Source organism: Panulirus ornatus, chromosome 58, assembly GCF_036320965.1.
Source record: "Panulirus ornatus isolate Po-2019 chromosome 58, ASM3632096v1, whole genome shotgun sequence".
In the NCBI taxonomy this organism is placed as follows: domain Eukaryota; kingdom Metazoa; phylum Arthropoda; class Malacostraca; order Decapoda; family Palinuridae; genus Panulirus; species Panulirus ornatus.
The window spans coordinates 21,626,021-21,645,231 of NC_092281.1; the positions used below are offsets into that span (position 1 = coordinate 21,626,021).

The window sequence follows — 19,211 nt, forward strand, 5'->3', positions numbered from 1 at the left end:
ACCCGATTGTTTAAAGGAGCGGCAACCATAGATATAACAGACAAACGCACTCTTCCACTTTGGGATAGCATCTTCTCGCACTAGCATTTGTGCAAGAAATACTAAGTCTACAAGAGGAAAGCGAAGTCTAAAGAATATTGATGTTAAAATTAAGTAAGGAAGTGGTGAGTGGCATCGTGTGAGTGAGTGTGTGTGTGTGCGTGTATGTGTGTGGCGAGGGAGCGTGGCGGTGATGTGCGTGTTGGCGTCTGCGCCCAGGCGAGTATTGTAGGTGTGTGCGGACGGTATACTCGCTTCCCTCTCTCTTATCCTTGCTAACACGACTTGTCAGTTCGCAGCCATGGATCCTGCCTTCGAAGGAGCTGGTACCGAGGAGGGCCTGCTGATCTGGAGGATCGAGGTGAGTCCCAAACGTCAAAATTTTGTAAGATGGGGAGAACCACGCCCACAGCCGTGCCGGAGTCCTCGCTGCGGCTGGGTTTCATCGTCAGCGGTATGGTTACCGCTCATGATCATGATATTGTTATTTGATATCATTGGGTGTGCGGGCATCGCTTTAGACGAGAAAGATAGAACCAGAATAACCTGAGAAGTGACTTGTAACTGCAACATTGTGCTGGCGCTTTGCAACGGGTCGGTACCCCTCCTGACCTTGGCCGCGGGGAATTGAACGAAGTCTTCTGACAACATGAAAGATTCCTCTCTTGAATTCCCTCAAGAAATGAGAAAAAGTGCTATTTGACTCACAGTAGTCGCGGCTGATAGTGGCCAGTGTCAAGATTACCGAGTATGTTTTCATGTATTCTGGATGACTGATCGTCGGAAATGATTGTTGCAGGACGTAACCGATCTGCGATTGCGAAGCGAAGTACAGAATTGGTCTTCCTCGCAGTTTGGGGGAAATGACAGACATGGTTATTATCCTCCGTCTGAAAGATTTGTTAGATATTCTTGGTTCAAGCCAGCCAGGCTGGTTACTGGCTAAACTAAGGATGGTCAGACCAACAGAAAATCATTGCCAATGGGTGGAAGTTTATAGCCTCATAAGTTTCCTTGGCAACAACAAAAAACTTCATGTATTTTGGCTACAGTCTTCCAGATATTTTATCCTTTAGTAGAGCGATACTGGAAGAAAGAAAAACATGATCTCAGTAATTATATGTGAAATTGCCTGATTGGCATTAATGTTATTGAATGTAGAGGACCATTGTGGCAGCGCTTATATCCTCGTCTGAGCTGTGGGTGGGAAGGGAGTTACTGGGATTTCGGATGCCTAAACTAATTTCATGTTACTTTTTTTCTTCGGTAGCATTACAGGTTCTGTATAAGCTGTGTGTGTGTGTGTGTGTTCCTTGCAATTCTGGCCTTTTTCTGCTCGCTGTGTTTGCTGTCATGGTGTTAGCGAGGGTTGGGAGGGGGGTAATTACTGGGAGGGAAGTGGGGAGCGGTGTTGTCTAAGGGGGGGGGGGGTGAGGAGAGAGATAGGGGGGGGACAGGGTTTTGAGAACCTGTGGGGAAGGAGCCGGAGGAAGGCGGGAGCTGACGTGTGATCATGGAACACGTGAGTGTTGCCACTACAAGGACACTGCTAACTTACACCGCGCAGGTTATTTCGTTGCTGGAGACCATGAGTCCCATGTGTCTCCCAAACGACAGCCGTCCCCCTTCCCTGTCCTTCTGTCTTCGTGTCGTCTCATCGCCCTCTTTCATTCTGCATGATTTTCCCCCTGTTCTCCCTAGTCTTTGTTTCTATCCCCATCCCCCCCCCCCCTCACTCCACCTTACCTCCCTCTTTGTCCCTCCCTCCACGCTGTGCCTGTTTTTCACATTCTGCCTCAGATTATCTTCGTTCTCCTTTGCTCATGTTTTTCTGTTTTACTTCGTTCAGTTCTTCCACTTTTTTCGCCCATGTTCATATGTTTTTCGTTCCCTCGTGCATCGTGTTCTCCCCCCTGCTCCCTCCACGCCAAGTTTCTCATGGCCTCGCTCCTGTGTCGCCAGGCCTCTCTTCTCTTACCAAGCCCCACCACTCGACCCCACCCTCAGGAGCCTAGGTCGACTCTACAATGTTGTCCCTTAAATGTCACTAGTTGTTTGTTGCCTGCAATGAAGATATGTATGTCAAACGAGTAAATAAATTACCAAGGCTACAGCAAAATTGCATACATCAGCCAGAATGTGTCGAATCATTCATTATCTGTTACTTAGCTTAAGATGGCTATAGTGTCGAATCATTCATTATCTGTTACTTAGGTGAAGATGGCTGTAATCATTGGAAGGAAGAGTCGTATAGAATACCGACGATGTAATGTTGTAACTAGCGTACGAAACTGTCCGCACCCGTTCCTCGATCCGGTGTTAAGGTCAGCATGGTGCTGGCTCCGTGTAACAACTACCTGTTGATATGTCATCCATCTGAACGATACGAGTTTCGTGATGATGGATCACTGTATTACAGGGAATTTTGATATGATGGTAAACAAGATAAAAATCTGTTATACTTGTACGAGTTTCGTGATGGTGGGTCACTGTATTACAGGGAATTTTGATATGAGGGTAAATAAGATAAAAATCTGTTATTATACCTGTTGTATGTATTAAGAAGAATTGTTATTGTTATATATAAAACCCCAGGACCCCTTTTTGTGAGGCTTCTGCAGCTTTGTGGCTGCGGTACGATCGGAAGAAGGGAAATGGTGAATTCCTTTTGGGGCGATAATTCCCCCCCGACGAGACTGTCCTCACTTTCACCCACGGACTATATACGGCCTCGCCGTAAGCGACTTTTCACTCTCGGTGTAACCTCAAGCAGTTCGAGTTGGTAAAACCTGATATATATATATATATATATATATATATATATATATATATATATATATATATATATATATATATATATATAAACACGAAGGTATTTAGCATAATGTATGATGAATACATTCACTTGTTACTTAACATTCACAGTAGCTACCATACATACCTCGTTTACACTTCTAACATATTTTTCCATACATTTACAGGGTATTGTACTAAGTCATCGCCTCTGATGATCTTTGCTACTTTTTTTTGTGTTTCCGTACCAAACTATTAGCATAATTTCTTTGTTGCTGGTGTATGTATGTCTTGAAATATATCGAGGTGTGTCGTAGACGGTCAAGTTACAAAGGACTTTTTAGAATGCATTTAATAGTGGTATCTTTATACCGTATATATACAGTGATCCTTATAAGTAGTGGCTCTTGTATAGTAGTGTACACGTGTACAGAGATTCTGTGATCGCTACTTATGTGGTGATCACTGTGAATTTGGTATATAATTATAATTGCTTTCTGTTAAGTAACACGATTGAAGTGTTGCTATGTTTAGTGGTTTTAACATAGTAGGTCAATATTGTGGTCCCATCACTTTGTTGCACCTTTTATAATGGTCTTTTACGTGTAGTGGTCTCTTTAAGCAGGTATGTGTGGGGTGGTCGGTGTGCGGCGGTGCCCTTTGGGTGCTATATATAGGAGTGACAGCAGTAGGAGTTTCGTGGTAGCGTAGCGAGGGAACAGTAATGGACCGTGGAGCCTCCCAGTAGTATGGGGCATGGGAGATATTTTTGGCAAGAGTTTAGGTCAGTAAAGTGACTGGAGAGGCCAGCCATCTGTCTCTTGTATGTGACTGTGGTGAGGGCTGGTATGGAGGAGAGGATGGGGTGAGTTCTGGGATGGAGTGGGGGATATAGGTGTGAGGGTTGGCTTTGAGTGGGGAATGGGGTGATGTGTCGCATAGAGAAGGGAGTGGCATGAGGGCTGGCGTGGAGGGGGAGTGGCATGAGGGCTGGCGTGGAGGGGGAGTGGGATGAGGGCTGGCATGGAAGGGGAGAGGGATGAGAACTGCTTCGGAGTGGGATTAGGACTGGCATTAGCTGGGGTCAGGGATGAAATAGAGGGGAAAGGAGTGAGGACTGCTGTGAGGGGAGACGATTCTGACATTCCCTCAGAATTCTTCCACTCGCAGGGTGAGGAGGATGTGAGCCTGGGGTGGATGCCCCCTCACGCCAGCTGTCAGCCGAACCTCGCGTCACCTTCCAACCCACTGACAGCCCTCCGATACCACGATATCCCAGTCGACAGAATCCCGATCATGCCGAACGACTTTTCACCCCTGTAAGGACGATATTTAGGTTCGTTGGGTGAGGGTGGTACGACCCTCTTGACGGTGGTTGAGGCTGGCACGACCCTTCTGACGGTGGCTTATGCTGGCACGACCCTCCTGGTGGTGGTTGAGGGTGCTACGACCCTCCTTACGGTGGGTGAAGGTGGTATGACCTTTCTGACGGTGATTGAGGCTAGTTCGAATCTCTTGACGTTGGTGGATGATGGTACGACCGTCCTGATGTTTTCCTACCCTGGTACGACTCTCCCAACGTCAGAATGGTTGATGGAGGCCAGGTACAGCGTAGTAGTGCCGGGGTACAGGTAAGTGTTTCAGATGAGAGTTGGTGTGGCAGATATTATGTATAACACTACAGTCAGCACTGGAACAATGTGTGTGTGTGTGTGTGTGTGTGTGTGTGTGTGTGTGTGTGTTGCGTGGCCATGATGGACAGAAGACAAAATACCAAACACATAGCAGAGGTGGTTGTTGCGGGTATGGAAGCATACATCCCCTTTTCCTCCAAGACTACCACTGCTTCTAATCCATGGTTTATCCTTTTTCCTCGCCTAAGGCCATTCAGGCAAGGGACCAGGGATATCGTAGGGCTTGGAAAAAACTCGCTCTATAGATCTGGCTCTCTTCCCTCTCATACCTTTCCCAGTAACTATGACCAGGCACTTCTTTAAAAGACAGTTTTTGTTTTTCACTTCCAAAATTCGTAAACACTTTTCCTCATCCCTTTTTCTCCCTTTCATTAACTTAATTAAATTTCTTTGAAGCCCTAGTCTTATGTGGTCTTTTGTCCGTGACTGGAGCCTCCAACGCGCGCGCGCGCGCACACACACACACACACACACACACACACACACACACACACACACACACACACACATATACATACATATATATATATATATATATATATATATATATATATATATATATATATATATATATATATATATATATATATATATAGAGAGAGAGAGAGAGAGAGAGAGATAGAGAGGTTTTGTGTGTGTGTGTGTGTGTGTGTATATGTAAAACTATCTCACCTAAACGAAGAAGTGAAGGGAACGAACGAAGAATGGCCTTACACATCCAGTATTTAGTTGTCATGAATAGTGCACCGAAACCAGAGCTCACCATCCACAGGAAAGCCCCATAAACCACTCTATTGCGTATCTTCACCTTTTCACATGCCCAGCTTCATTTCATTCAGAGCAGGTCGCTCCCCATATACCACATCTGTTAGATCATTCTATCCAGTGCACGCCTCTGGTCCACTTAAGTGTCCAGACCTTAGTAATCCAAAGCTTCTTTTTCTCCATCCACCCACCTCCTCCTCAGTCCCTCCCCTGGTCTCTTGTCAGAGTGCGAAGACTACCACGCTTCTCCCTGGCACTGCCATTTCTCACACGATCAATCTGCCTCACACCACGTATGATCCTCAGGCATTTCATAACCAACACATTCCACTCGTTGCCTATACTTAACATCAACGTAACGTGCAAGACTCGTATCCTCACGACGCTGATGGGACTAGTATGTCTTCAAATACACTCAACTTTGCCCTTAAACTTGGTGACCTCTCCTCACACACGCTTCATTATGTACGTAAGAACTTAGCCTCTTCTTCCACCCTGCCGCTCAGTTCAGACCCCATGGTTCCATCCTGTGTCATGTCCACTCCCAGGTATCTACGACGCTCAGGTCTTCCCTATTGAAACTTAAACCATCCTGTCACACACACACACACACACACATACACACACACACACAGTCTGACATCAGCTGCTGGTGGTTTCAGTCGTGGCACTAGAATCGTGTCATATGAAAACGGCAAATGATTCCACTCAAAGGAAAACGTAAACGTTCATCAGAATATCATTTGTTTGAGTTTGGCCAAAGGCAGTACACACAATGATATCTATAAGTTATTTTTTAAAAAAGAATAAATATGACATAAAAAGAGAGGGTGTCCGAACTTTTTCGGGTCACAGGAATACACAGATATTCTCCCGTGACCAAATACTTCTATAGTTCTATCAGTGGAACAGTGCCGGAAATAATCCTAAAGGACCAATACGTTTTTATGGCTATCGCATGACAGGTGTCGCAGCGCGGATTGGCAGGTTCCCACAATGCACCGCGGTTTTGTTTACATCCAAAAAAGGTTTATGGGGGCACCACAGGGCGGGATATCCGAGTGATGCATTGTCCGTCCCTCGTCCACCTGTTTTTGTGGTTGCCGTTGCTGCCTGGCGCTGTCAGTATTCTCGTATTGGCCAAAATATCCCGATTATACATTTGAAAGAATTGAAAATGGAATATGATGCCCCTTTGGAACGATCGTGGACACGCAGGGAGCATGACACTTGTGTGTGTCTCTGATATATTTGGACTTTGAGATATTTTTCCCCCAGTATGGACCAGAGCTGGTGGAATGATAGGATGGTGTGTGCTCACAGACTGCTGGAGCTCTGCGGCCTGTCCATGGTTGTGCGAGTCGTATGAGTAAACTCTTTGTTTATTAATTATATATTTGAGATTATCGCTCATTTCTTATGTGTGCATCGCGAGCATAAAGCCTCACTTTCCAGACGTATATGTAGTACATGACCAATGCAACACAAGTTATATCATGGCTTTTCCATCACCTCTTCTACCCATACGTGCTTACTCCTTGCATTTATGCCCGCCAGCAGGACCCGTAATGCCATTATTTCTCAACAACCCAGTCGCTGAATTCGTCTTGTCCTGCATTGTGCCCATCCTCCTACCGTCAGCGAAGCTGTCGTCAATCTTGACGAACGTGCTATTTTTGCTGTTGAAAGTATTTTACCCGTCAGTCCCAGGGAAGACCGAGAGACTCCCACCTCTCCCACCCCAGTTCCCACAGAAGGGTTGGAAGAAGTGTCGTGTCACGCCACTTTCTTCGCCACCTTCTTCGAGCCTGCACTTCTTCCTATTCACCGAGGCTTTGTTCGGCATCTCCAGCTCTTCCCCCCTGCATAATTGTGCTTTCATATCTCGTCCTTCAACCGCCACCATTACCAGCTATCACACACGTACGGTTGAATACCCTCACATCTCCAGTTCCTCTCCATTCAGGTGACGATACACTTGGACCCCGTCGTGGTCTTCAGACAGGGGGGTGGTCTTTCCTTTGTGTATTTTGCACACTCAGCCACCAGCAACCTCCTCCTATACATATCAGTGTGATAACTTGTCCTCCCAGCTTCCCTGATCCAGCAGGCAGAGCATGAACCACATACCACGCCAGTGATGACTACCCTTCCCATCAGCCATAGATCACCAGGACCCAACAATCGCTATATCTCTCATGTGACGTATTGTCTCATCCGTAAAAACGCCAGACAACATGCTGACGTAACACAGCCTCCGTGCACTCCCTCTTTTTTTCTTTTATGTACACTCGTATCTATAAGCAGTTACACACACACACACACACCTTTCATTACATAAGCCTCTTTCAACATGTTAATATTCTGTGCCATGAAGGACCTGTCTTAGGTGCTGAGCCTGATGCACAGATCCTCTCTCTCTCTCTCTCTCTCTCTCTCTCTCTCTCTCTCTCTCTCTCTCTCTCTCTCTCTCTCTCTCTCTCTCCCAAACACGAGTTAAATGCCCCCCTTTACGCCATCAATCACAGTCCAATCGTATACCTGTCTGTCTATATATACCTGAGCATCTATATCCCCCCACGTATATTTTTTTCTTGCTGACTTCATTTATTTTTTCCTCGCAGCCAACCATTCGCTGTGTCCGCCCAGTCACGAGTTACACAATTCCTGTCCCAGTCTGTCATTTGCAGTCCACGTTCCCTCGCCTTCTTTCGCTCATTTCCTATAACCACAGTTGTATTTTTTATACTTTCTACGAAGCGTTTGTTGTTCTCACTGCCTCTCTAGCTTCATGGATGTGCCTGGCGATCACCAGTGCTTGTTCCGAATTCGCAGTCTCTGGTCCGACCACAAGCCTTTTAAACCCACGACAGCAAGCCTTGCTTAACCCACATCCTCGCCCACATCAGCAGATTAGAACACTTTCTTCTTTACTAAAAGGGTCGTCCAGTTTCATGGCCGGCACACGCTGGTCCTGATCGACCCACATTATTCATTATGAATCAGCTCTGCACGTATTCACTTTCAAACAACTCCCCGACATTCCATAAACTTTCATGAAAGTATTTTTGAGAATTGTATATATATTTTTTAATATCCACGAGTTTTCTTTTTTTCTTCCTCATTTATACAAATAGATTGTCCCCTCTGTGCCTTTCATTTATTAACGGGTTGTCTTACTTTTTTTTATTAGTTTATTTGCATCTTTATTCCACCATCCTCTACCTCAATCTCAAAAAAATTTTTTTTTCTCCCATTCATCTCCAAGCCACTTTATAACACATCCATTATACATTCATTGTCTCTAGATTTGACTGTGAATCAGTGTTGGGCATACATAAAAAGTGTGTGTGAGTATGACTTATCTTGATAGCTGTTCACTTTCACTCCCTATCTTCTCACCTTCACTTCCCTGCGTACCCTGTACACGATCATGGTTATGATGCTGACCTACATAGTCCTGTCATGCGACTGAATGGTCCCAATCGAGCCAAGTCATTCGTCATGCCAGTCGTGCTCATCTAAGTGACTCTCATCTTTTATATATATACAGGTCACTTGCGCTGCTATTTTGGCCTGCAGCTGTTCTATACCCATATGAGATATATTTATTGACCTGTTTTATACCCATGAGATGTGTTTATAGACCTGTTCTACACCCGTATGTTATATTTGTGGACCTGTTCTATACCTGTATGATATATATTTATGGACTTGCTCTATACCCATATGAGATGTATTTATTGACCTGTTCTATACCCATGATATATATTTATGGACCTGTTCTATACTCATGAGATATATGTCTGGACCTGTTCTATACCTGCATGATATGTGTATGGACCTGTTCTATACCCGTATGAGATTGATTTATTGACATCTTTGTTACTGAAGGTATACGAGGTACCAGAGTTGGTGAAGGGTGTATGGTTGTCGAGGGATGTGTTATGGGATGGTTCTTGTAGGGTAACTGTGGTTATTTCAGGGCTTGTGTCCGGCACGTGTGTTATCTAGGTAATGTCTGATAAGGCTGACGCCCCGTTGAAAAGCCATATCAGCTTTTGGTTTATATAACGACCTTTCGTAACCCCCCTTCCCCTCTGCATCCTTTCACCCCCGAGGCATGACATCACTCGAGGGGGTAGGGCTTAATGTCGAGGATGAAGAACGACGTCACGAAGGAGGGTGGAGCTTAGCCCCAGTAAAGTAGTGACGTTTCTACTTAAGGGGCGGAGCCTGATCTGTAGGTGAAACGTCATTGAGGAGTAGCGTAGGCGACTATGACGTAGGAAAGGTGGAGCTAATGATGATAAGGTAAGTAAGTTCTGACGTAGATTTAAATGCTAGGGGCCGACCCATCGTTCAATAAAATACAATGCAAAATAATTACATTTATTCCCTTAATTATGCATACATAATATATATATATATATATATATATATATATATATATATATATATATATATATATATATATATATATAACTGATTTCCTGCATTAACGCTTTAAGAAATCAGTTCCTTATTGTAACTCAGACAAAAACAGTTTCCCTGAGCAGATATACCAGATGCGAAGAGCAAACAAACCGGCCTCGCCTGGTACATCCAACATGAATAATCATCACAAAAAATGGTCGTAAACACATATGAGAGACTTTAGTTAACTAAAGTTGTCCTCTTTTTTTTTTTCTTCAGAGAAAATGGGAACTCTAGCCATACAATACGGTGAGGCGCCGCCTGTATGAGGTTCCTTCGTCACAGAACCTCCAATTTCAACTGGCTTCGTACATCAAGGCGTCATTTAACCTACTTCTCTTGTAACATTTTATCCAGAGTTTAATAACCTCATCATAAACTGTCCGATGATCTGACAGCGTTAGCGAACGTTCTTACCATCTCGATCTAAACTGTGACATTCGATGGAACCTTTTCCCTCCGTCAAAGATGTCATGCATCGATATTATCTCCCAGTGATTTAATCGGGTATTTCTAAAACGCTTTGGTATCCCTGCACAAATTGTGTTGAACTGCTTAATCCTAAGCTCTCAGTCAGCATTTACAGTTTTGCATGCAAAAGGATAACATGAATATTGCTCTCCCTGACAGACTAAGTAATCGCAGGAGCTGTGTTCATGATAACCCTGTTGTTGACATGCCATTATTTGCTTTTCAAGATCCCTGACGACCAACAAGTATCCAAAGCTATATCCTGACCCGTTTTTATTGGCTTTTTTTTTTTTTTTTTGTAACGCCACTGTGAACGTTGTTATCATGACTGTGGCTCCATTCTTTACTGATTCAGTCCCCCATGGAGGATATAGTGGCGTTCGATTATATGTTTCAATGCTCTTTATAATGATGACTGACAAGGGTACGGAAAAACGAATGACAACACAGCGCTTTTCTGGGTTAACATGATACATCTCTGGGGAAAGATGTAGGTGGTATAGGATTATGAAAGGAAGTAAGGTGAGATGAGATGGGCTTGATACCCGTAGCGATAGAGGAAGCGCAGGTGAGGTAGGCAGTCTGTGGGTGAGTTGTGTAGGCGTCTCGCCACATGGAGCTTATGCAGAAGGGAGGAGGGGGTTTCCAAGTTACTTAGTCAGTGGATGATTGTCGTTTGTACTTTTTGCTCCTGGAGATGTAGCTTTAGGTCCCGTAGTTCAAGTTGCTTCAAGGAGACAGGCGGAGTCCTGTCGAATGGGGAGGAGTGAGAGTACTTGGGTGACGCATTACATGACGCACTACGGAATCTCTACAGAAGGGCAACCAGCGACGAGTCACATGGTTGGCGTTTCCTAGCACAGGCGCGCCTCGGTGTCTAAAAGCCAGGTGGATGTTTGGTTCAATGCCTGATTGATCTGTTGTTTCGAACACGCCAATAGCGTTAATTGTGCGAGCGTGGCCGCCAATTCCATTACTGTAAGCCCCTGGAGATGTGTAGAGGATGTTCAGCTGGCGAGAGAAAGGCGCGGATAGACCTACTGTTGTGAAGGTTGTGGTCTGCCGAGTGTTCGCTGCCTAGCTATGTCCTGTGTGGTAATCTTAGATTACATGATGTCGTTTGAGGTCCTTTATCAGTTGCGACAGCGGCCTAAGTGTTGGCCAATCCGTCAGGTGGCTGTCAGAAAGTTATGACGGGAAAATGTGAAGGATTCATAGCACAACGAGACACTTTCTGCTCGTCACTGTGGACTATTACAGGTTGTTGCAATTTCTTCTTTCGTGACCAACTTATTGAGGACCTCGACTCCGTCACTCGGTGAGGAGTATCCTGGTTCTCCTCAAACAACAGCGGGTCTCTGTAGCTTCCAAACCGCCCAAATATCGCAACACAGGCTCATAACCAAACCCGGTAATCTCTTAGAATTCACAGTACCTTGATATCACAGACTACCTGACAGTGTACTGGACATAATGCTTAGCTATGGGCTGGTCGTGGTTGGCGCTGTTGTGGTTGATGTTGATCATAGGGAAGCACACTTGGTAGTGTTTAACACCCTCGAACACGACGGTACGACCCTTGATCAAACACGACAGTACGACCTTTGATCAAAAACAACAGTACGACCCATGAACTCCACCGTATTGCCATTAGGTGTGATGGCCCGGCCTCTAATCTAGCCACAAAGAATTCTTAGCTGAAAGTATCATGCAACGTACTTTAAATATCTGTGCCACGTACCCCCACTGACTAAGACGCTTATATTTGTTTCTGTGATGTCGTCCAACTGGATTTCAAATAAATAGCATTCATGATCCTTTTAACCTCTGGCATTGCTGTGGTCACTACCAGATTCTAAATCCCAGGTAATGCCACAAAAACCCTCTGACCTTTTCATGTAATACCACACGGTACCCATGACCTTTTAATTTGAGTTTACCTAACCTTTGGTCCGCCAAGATGAACTTTGAACTGTTCACTTGATGTGGCGTGGATTTCATGTAGAAGACTAATTGAAGACATCATCTTGGTCTTTGTCAGTGTGGTACAGAAGGCTCTGTACCTCTGTATTGTCTGACGCTTATGTGGTACCAAGAAAATTAGTAGTGTATATGAAGCGAGGGACAAAGATTGGCAGAGGGTCGAAATATTCAGCACCTATACATTAGGGTCGAGTGAATTACGTCTCTGGTGGAAGATGAGAGTGTAAGACGTCAGAGTCTTGTGTGAGGTTGTCATACTGTCCTTAAGAATGTAAGTGTGTGGGAGATAGAGCTAAATTGATGGGACACTTTTCGGTGTGGTGAAAGAGCTAGCTAGTATAGGTAGGGCATATCTCAAAATTTACAGTGGGTAACATCAGGTGAGGATAGCACTGGGTCAGCTGATGGACAACCAGGGGTAATATGAGCTGGGAACAAGGGCAAAATGAGCTGGGGATATGTATCATCATCTGGGAACATCAAGGTTAATATCACCTGGGGATATGTAACATCATCTGGGAACAGCAAGGTTAATATCAGCTGGGAACAGCAGGGATGATATCGGCTCGTGGTCAATAATGGATAAAAACAGCTGGTGGTCGACAGTGGGTGCCACCATCAGCTGGGGGTCTGCATCAGGTTGTCAGATGTACCCATCAGGATACAGGCAGCGGCCTAGCCACCACCACCCAATACACTGTTGTCTCTCTTCCATGTATGTGTGTGGACTCAAAGTAGCGGTGAAATGCATATGATACTAGCATTACTTTGCCTCTGGCGCTACGGAGGCCAGGAGGGTCATCTGCTTCTTCTGAACAGGACAGCGTTGATGATGCGACAGGAGAGACCCGGAGAAGAAAGGTCAACAGGCGGTCTGTGTCACGCCCCTCGGCTGGTGACTTCAACGGCTTCTTGTCTGGTAAAGCCGAGGAGTCTTGAGGGAACTGAATGATGCAGTTCTTGGCGAAGGCCCCGCTCAGGGAGGCTATTCAGTGAATAGACCGCTAGGGGAACACTCAGGGTCGAGACATTGAAGGGAATTGAGATCTGAATAGGAGCGATTGATTGATGATGCTGTTAAGGGAATTGCGAAAAAGGTTCTGAGGGGATTGCGGTACGCTAGATTATCCACTCTGAGTGGTGCTGATCCAGTCAAAGGGACGCCAAGTGGATTTGGTCTCCCTCAAGGTTAACGCAACGACTCCCCATGTTCTCCCTCTCTTGCAGGGGACAATCGGGCTTGGCTAAGACAGTGTCATCTGGCCTAATGTGTTAAGGGCAGACAATTTGCTTTCAGGGGTAATGAAACGAGGGCCTAGTGGGATGGTGTGGGATTTATAAGTGATTGTAGGGAAGTGGAGGGTGGGAGATATGGCTCAATTGTTAAGGCTTGGGAGGTTTCGATGGGATTATGAGGTTAAGACAGTGCGGGTCACGGGAGGGATATTATAGCATAAGAGGCAATCCGTGTTGCAAGAAGAATGCAGTTCCTCCACCTTCCATGGTTGGTAAGTGATGTCAGGAGGAGAGTGGAGGAGGCTGGAGGACAATGTCGGTTGTGGAGTACACTCGAGACGCATGACTGTGGCTGTCAAGACTATCCCTGCCGGATATGGTGGTGGAAACGCTGCTCATGCTCTCCTGGTAACACTGTCTCTGGTCAGTGCTCTTTTAACCTTGAAGGGGACCCGAGTCCAGGGGCTGTCCGATGAGGAGAGTTAAAGTAATTTTCCATGAAACTGGTGAGTCAAAAAGCATTGGGGAGCGATGGATCGAGGCTCTTTTGTTTTCTTTTCCCGTAACCTGAAGTTAATTTCTGTAAAAAGAGTTTGTTTTTATATATGGTGTTGCTCTATCAAGGGAACAGTTTTCTTTTTCTTTAGGAATTCTTAAGTAATTACCGTGATTGATTCTACTTCTTTTCTCATTTCGAATTTGGAAATTTAGGCTTTGGAAATGGAAGATGTCATTTTGCATTGCGAGTTTGGGAGCCGAATTATGGCCTCGAAAAGAAGCAGAAAAGAATGTTGTGTGTGTGTGTGTGTGTGTGTGTGTGTGTGTGTTTGTGTTGGGATGGACGGCAGGTGAGACTCGGATGGATTATATCGCCTGGCAGTCAAGTTTGCCACTTAATACACTGGAGTGTGTACCGTGGCCTGCAACCCCATCCCCTCCACCCACTCCCTCCTGGCACATTACGTATATTGCAGAGGCGATGATATTCTGTTTGCAACACCAGCGCGGCGCCAATCAAATTACTGGTGATATTTGATGATATTTACCCAGACGTTGGAAAGAAAAAAAGAATTGGATGGCATATCCTCCGTCAAACTTGTCTGTTCCTATTTGTATCTGAACTTTCCCCTTAGTCTTAACACTATTATACGTTGGTCATTACAATCCCTGTCTTGTTAATATACGTCTGGGTAGGGTGCGTGTGTCGTAGTTTCTCTGTCGCTATTTCCCCAGTGAAGGACATTGTTGTACGGTGAGAGAGAGAGAGAGAGAGAGAGAGAGGTCGGCTGATGATAGAAGGATGGCGCGCGCATGTGCGCATGTATTACGCATGAATGACGCACTCGTCTTACGATCTCTTTGTGTGTGCGTGTCCCTGGGTCCCGTGCTGCAGCACGGCGGTACGACCCTTGAGCACGACGGTAACAAGGTCCTTGAATATGATGGCCTCTTGGGTCGTCCCGTCGTGCTCACGGGTCGTCCTCAGGGGATCGATAACTTCTGCAGGAGTTTCTAATTGTGTCTAAATGCCTGCAAGTTTACCCAGCGCGGGCAGGGGAAGTCCTTAACCCGTAGTGGCTCCTTGCTGGTAATTAAGATTCTTAAAAAGAGAGAGAAAAAAAAGAAATGATTTTCTGAGATTAAAGTGTTAATATATGTAGAGGCCCAGTGATGTTAAAATACTTAATGATTCAGTAAGTACCTGAATTACTTTAAAAAAATTGTAAGTTCGTCGTGATGTCTTAAGTAGGTTTGTGTTTTTATTTGGTGTGAGGCGGTGTCGTGAAGCTGTGGCTTTGGGGAGTGTGTCTCGAGCATTGCCATTCATCATTATGCACCAGGGTATCGAGGGAGGATCCTGGAGAACATTCTCATAAGTCTTCCATATCAAGAATTTCCTACCTCCCCCCCGCCCAAGTTAAGCCCGGCAACAGTTGCCCAAGTTAGCTGGGCGGACGTTCATTAACAATTTCCTCCCAACACTTAGGCACCAAGTTAGGCAGTTTTTCCCCAGACGGTGCTTCACTGTCCCTCCTCCCTCCTCCTCCTCCTCCCACACTCTCTCCCTCCTGCTGTACCCGGTAAGGTCGGTTCTCCCTCCTGAAGAAGTGCTGGCGACGCCCTTGCGCTCGGTGGGTTCATGGAGGGGAGGGGTGTCTGGGGGGTCTTGGGGTGGGGAGTTAGCCACCCGACCCGGGCCGGGGCAGGCATGCAGGAAGCTCCACTGACACGATGCGACCACACCCACCCACACTGCCTCGGTATATATAGTGTCTGACTCCTTTACTCTCTCTCTCTCTCTCTCTAGTCCTGCCGAAGTGGCAAAGTCTTTCCTTCCTTCTCTTCCCCTTCCTCTCCATCTCTTCCTCTCCTTCTCCTCCCCTGCTCCTCTAACTCCCTCCTCCACCCACTCCCTCCTCCACCAACTCCCTCACCCCAACACTAAGATGGACCTGCTGATCAGCAGCCTCATATATCCCTCGCCACATTACTGTTTGGTTATCTTGAACGAGTGGTAGGTGGTTGGCAGATGATGGGGCCCAGCTGGCTACAGATGGTTGGCATGGGGGGACTCACTCTGTAATGACAGTATGCCTCACACCTGGTGGAGGCTACCACTCTTTATCAAACCAGCTGGGGTTGACACTGTGCAACTCAATAGGTGGGGCTGATAGTGCCACACACCAGCTAGGGACTGACTGTGCCACACACCATCTAGGGGCTAAGACTGTGCCACACACTAGCTAGGGGTTAAGACTGTGCCACACACACCAGCTGGGGCTGAGACTACACAGTCAGCTGGGGGCTGATATTGCCCCCACACACCACCTGGGATTGACACTGCTAGATACAGCGGTTCGGAAGCTCACCACCGACGTGTTAGTAAAGTAGTCTCATGACTCGCGTTTGCCAAGTTTCCCAAAAGAGCTGTTGACTCGGACTTCCATAGCGTTTGATCGTCTAAATTCCATTATTGCGGACTCCAATCAGCGCGGAATAAGGCCAACCCCTTTATGTGTCGACGTCTGTGGGGTGTTGAAGTACCAGAGGACTTTGGGATGTGCCGACGTCTCGTGATGATGTCAAGTATGCGAAGGACTTCCGTTATTGTGGCTCCTGACCACATCTCATTATCAGCGGTTTCCGTTTTCAGTGGCTAAATCTAGCAGTCTTCGGAGACGCGGAGGGTTCCCGTGACCTGAGACCTGACGGGGTTGTATTGTGAGGGGCGGAGGTGCAGAACGGGGAGGGGAAGAAGGCGGAAAAACATGGAGGGGGGAGCAGGATACGTATAATGGAGGAGGAAAAGGAGATTGTTTTGGTGGCGGATTTCCAAACCAACAAACATCATCACACACACACACACACACACACACACACACACACACACACACACACACCAGGCAGGGATAATGGGAATATTCCTTCAATGGACAGAAGAATTATCGTGGTAGAATGGAACAAAGGAAGCATGTCAGAGGAGTCTTCTCTAAATGGGTTGAGATGACCAGCGGAGTGCCACAGGGTTCTGTTATGGGACCATTACTCTTCTTCATCAATGTAAATAACTTACCTGAAGATATGGAGGCTCCTTTCTGGTATATATTTGCAGATGATGCAAAGGTCATGAAGGGAAGTGGAAATTGAGAAGGATTGGATCACCTTACAAGGAGACCTAAACGGATTTCAAGGTTTGATATATGATTCATGAATTCAACCAAAGCAGATGTAAAGAAATGAGAATGTGAGAGTGAAAGAGGACCTCAGTGGAGATAGTATCAGGCAGGAAACAAGTTTCAGGATTCTCTGTGTGATAAGGACTTGGGAGACGACATCGTCCCTAAGCTGTCACCAAAGTTACAATAAAAAGATAAGTTAGAGACGAACTGTATTCTGGCAAACAACAGAATACCTTTCAAGTATATGGATAAGGAAATATTAAGATGTTTGTATATCCTACTTAAGACCAAAGGTGCAATATGCTTCTCAAGTTTAAGCACCGTTCTTAAAGGAGCACAAAGAGATTGTAAAGATGGTCCAGAAGAAGTCAGCAAAGATGGTGCCACAATTAAGGGAGCTGAGTCACAGGAAACAGCTAGCTAGAGGCTTTAAATTTACCCACCTTGGAAGAGAGGACAGTGAAGGGTGACATGATCTCCTTCCTTTTAAAGTTAAAAGAAAAGTCTACAACTTGGACTGTGTACAGGTCTGCGAGAGAAATAGCACTAGAGGAACCAGTGAACTTGATATGAAATTAAGCAAGAAATTTATAAAAAAAAAAAAAGAATGTAAAGTAGTATTTTTATAACATAAGAGTGGTGGATGAATTTAATAGAATTCCTAAGGACATGGTTAATGCATACAGAATAACATGAATTCGAGATGATGTGTACAAAGGTAGAGATGGGTTCTCACAAGTGGTAAAACCCTCCCTGCACAGCACATATAGGGAATTACACACACACACACACACACACACACACACACACACACACACACACACACACACACATAGTCTGCCGGAGGGACATAGATAAGCCAGCAAAACATGTATCCAGCAAACCCTCCACACACCTTGGTAAAACTACACTTAGTAACTATCTGCTGCTTCCCCTACTGGACCTTCCCTAGTCCAGTTTCCTAGTCTTTGCCTTACTAGACCAACCACACGAGGGAAAAAAAAAGTATGCTGCCTGCATGTGGGTTATGGCTGGGGTGGGAAAGGTCAAGAGGAAGGTTAAGTGGCGGTCGAGGTAGTGGCAAGGAGGCAGGTCAATGGCCAGGAGAGAGAGAGAGAGAGAGAGAGAGAGAGAGAGAGAGAGAGAGAGAGAGAGAGAGAGAGAGAGAGAGAGAGGAGGGAGGAATCTCGAGGAGTTAGAAACGTATATTCCTATGAGTTAGAAACTTATATTCCTATGAGTCCACGGGGAAAATGAAACACTAGAAGTTCCCAAGGGCACTTTCGTGTGATAATCACATCATCAGGGGAGATACAAGAAAGAAATATAAGTCAGCTGAAATACAAGGAAGAGACGTACCTAGGACGCCATTTGGTAAACACGTGATTGTCCAAAATTGTGATCCTTATATATATATATATATATATATATATATATATATATATATATATATATATATATATATATATATATATAGAGAGAGAGAGAGAGAGAGAGAGAGAGAGAGAGAGTACCTGCCTACGGGGAAGATTTTGCCTAAGGTAAGGCTCGTGGACAGCCTTTGCCGCCATACCTTCCTTGTTTCAGAACAAGATATTTCCCTCCTGCCATACATCACATAACCATCCGCCTTGCATATATCGCGATCAGATATTGACCATTGTCGGGTCATGAGATTTTTTTCTTCACTGTGGTCTTTAAATATACGTATTCTGATACATTTTTCAAATATTGATCTCTGTATATATATATATATATATATATATATATATATATATATATATATATATATATATATATATATATATAACATTTCCGCAGAATATCTCATTTCTGTATTTCACGTTTATCCAGTGCTTCAGAAAAAGTCACGAACAAGAAAATGTATATCAATTTTTCTTCCTTGCATAAGTTTCCTATACATTATTGTAGTGAACGAATGTCTGTGTGTACCTTTGTCTGGTACAAGCCGATGTTGGACATCGTTGACATGGTTATTTTTAGTCGGGTTTTGCAGTTCGTGTTTTCAGTAATTTCTTCAGAGACTTTTATTTCATGTGACGTCAGACTTGGT

General features: G+C 45.2%; 1 protein-coding gene across 5 annotated transcripts in view; it reads left to right on the plus strand.

The window, feature by feature from the left end:
- The first annotated feature begins 217 nt into the window (after positions 1-217).
- The window catches only part of Gel (Gelsolin), a 186,569-nt gene continuing 167,575 nt past the window's right edge, over positions 218-19,211 (plus strand). For all 5 annotated transcript variants that reach the window (XR_011716933.1, XM_071695548.1, XM_071695546.1 and 2 more), the window contains exon 1: positions 218-400. Coding sequence is in view for 4 of the 5 variants with exons in the window: in XM_071695548.1 (XP_071551649.1) it covers positions 341-400 (60 nt within the window). In the remaining variant the exon portion in view is untranslated. The remainder of the gene's footprint in view (positions 401-19,211) is intronic.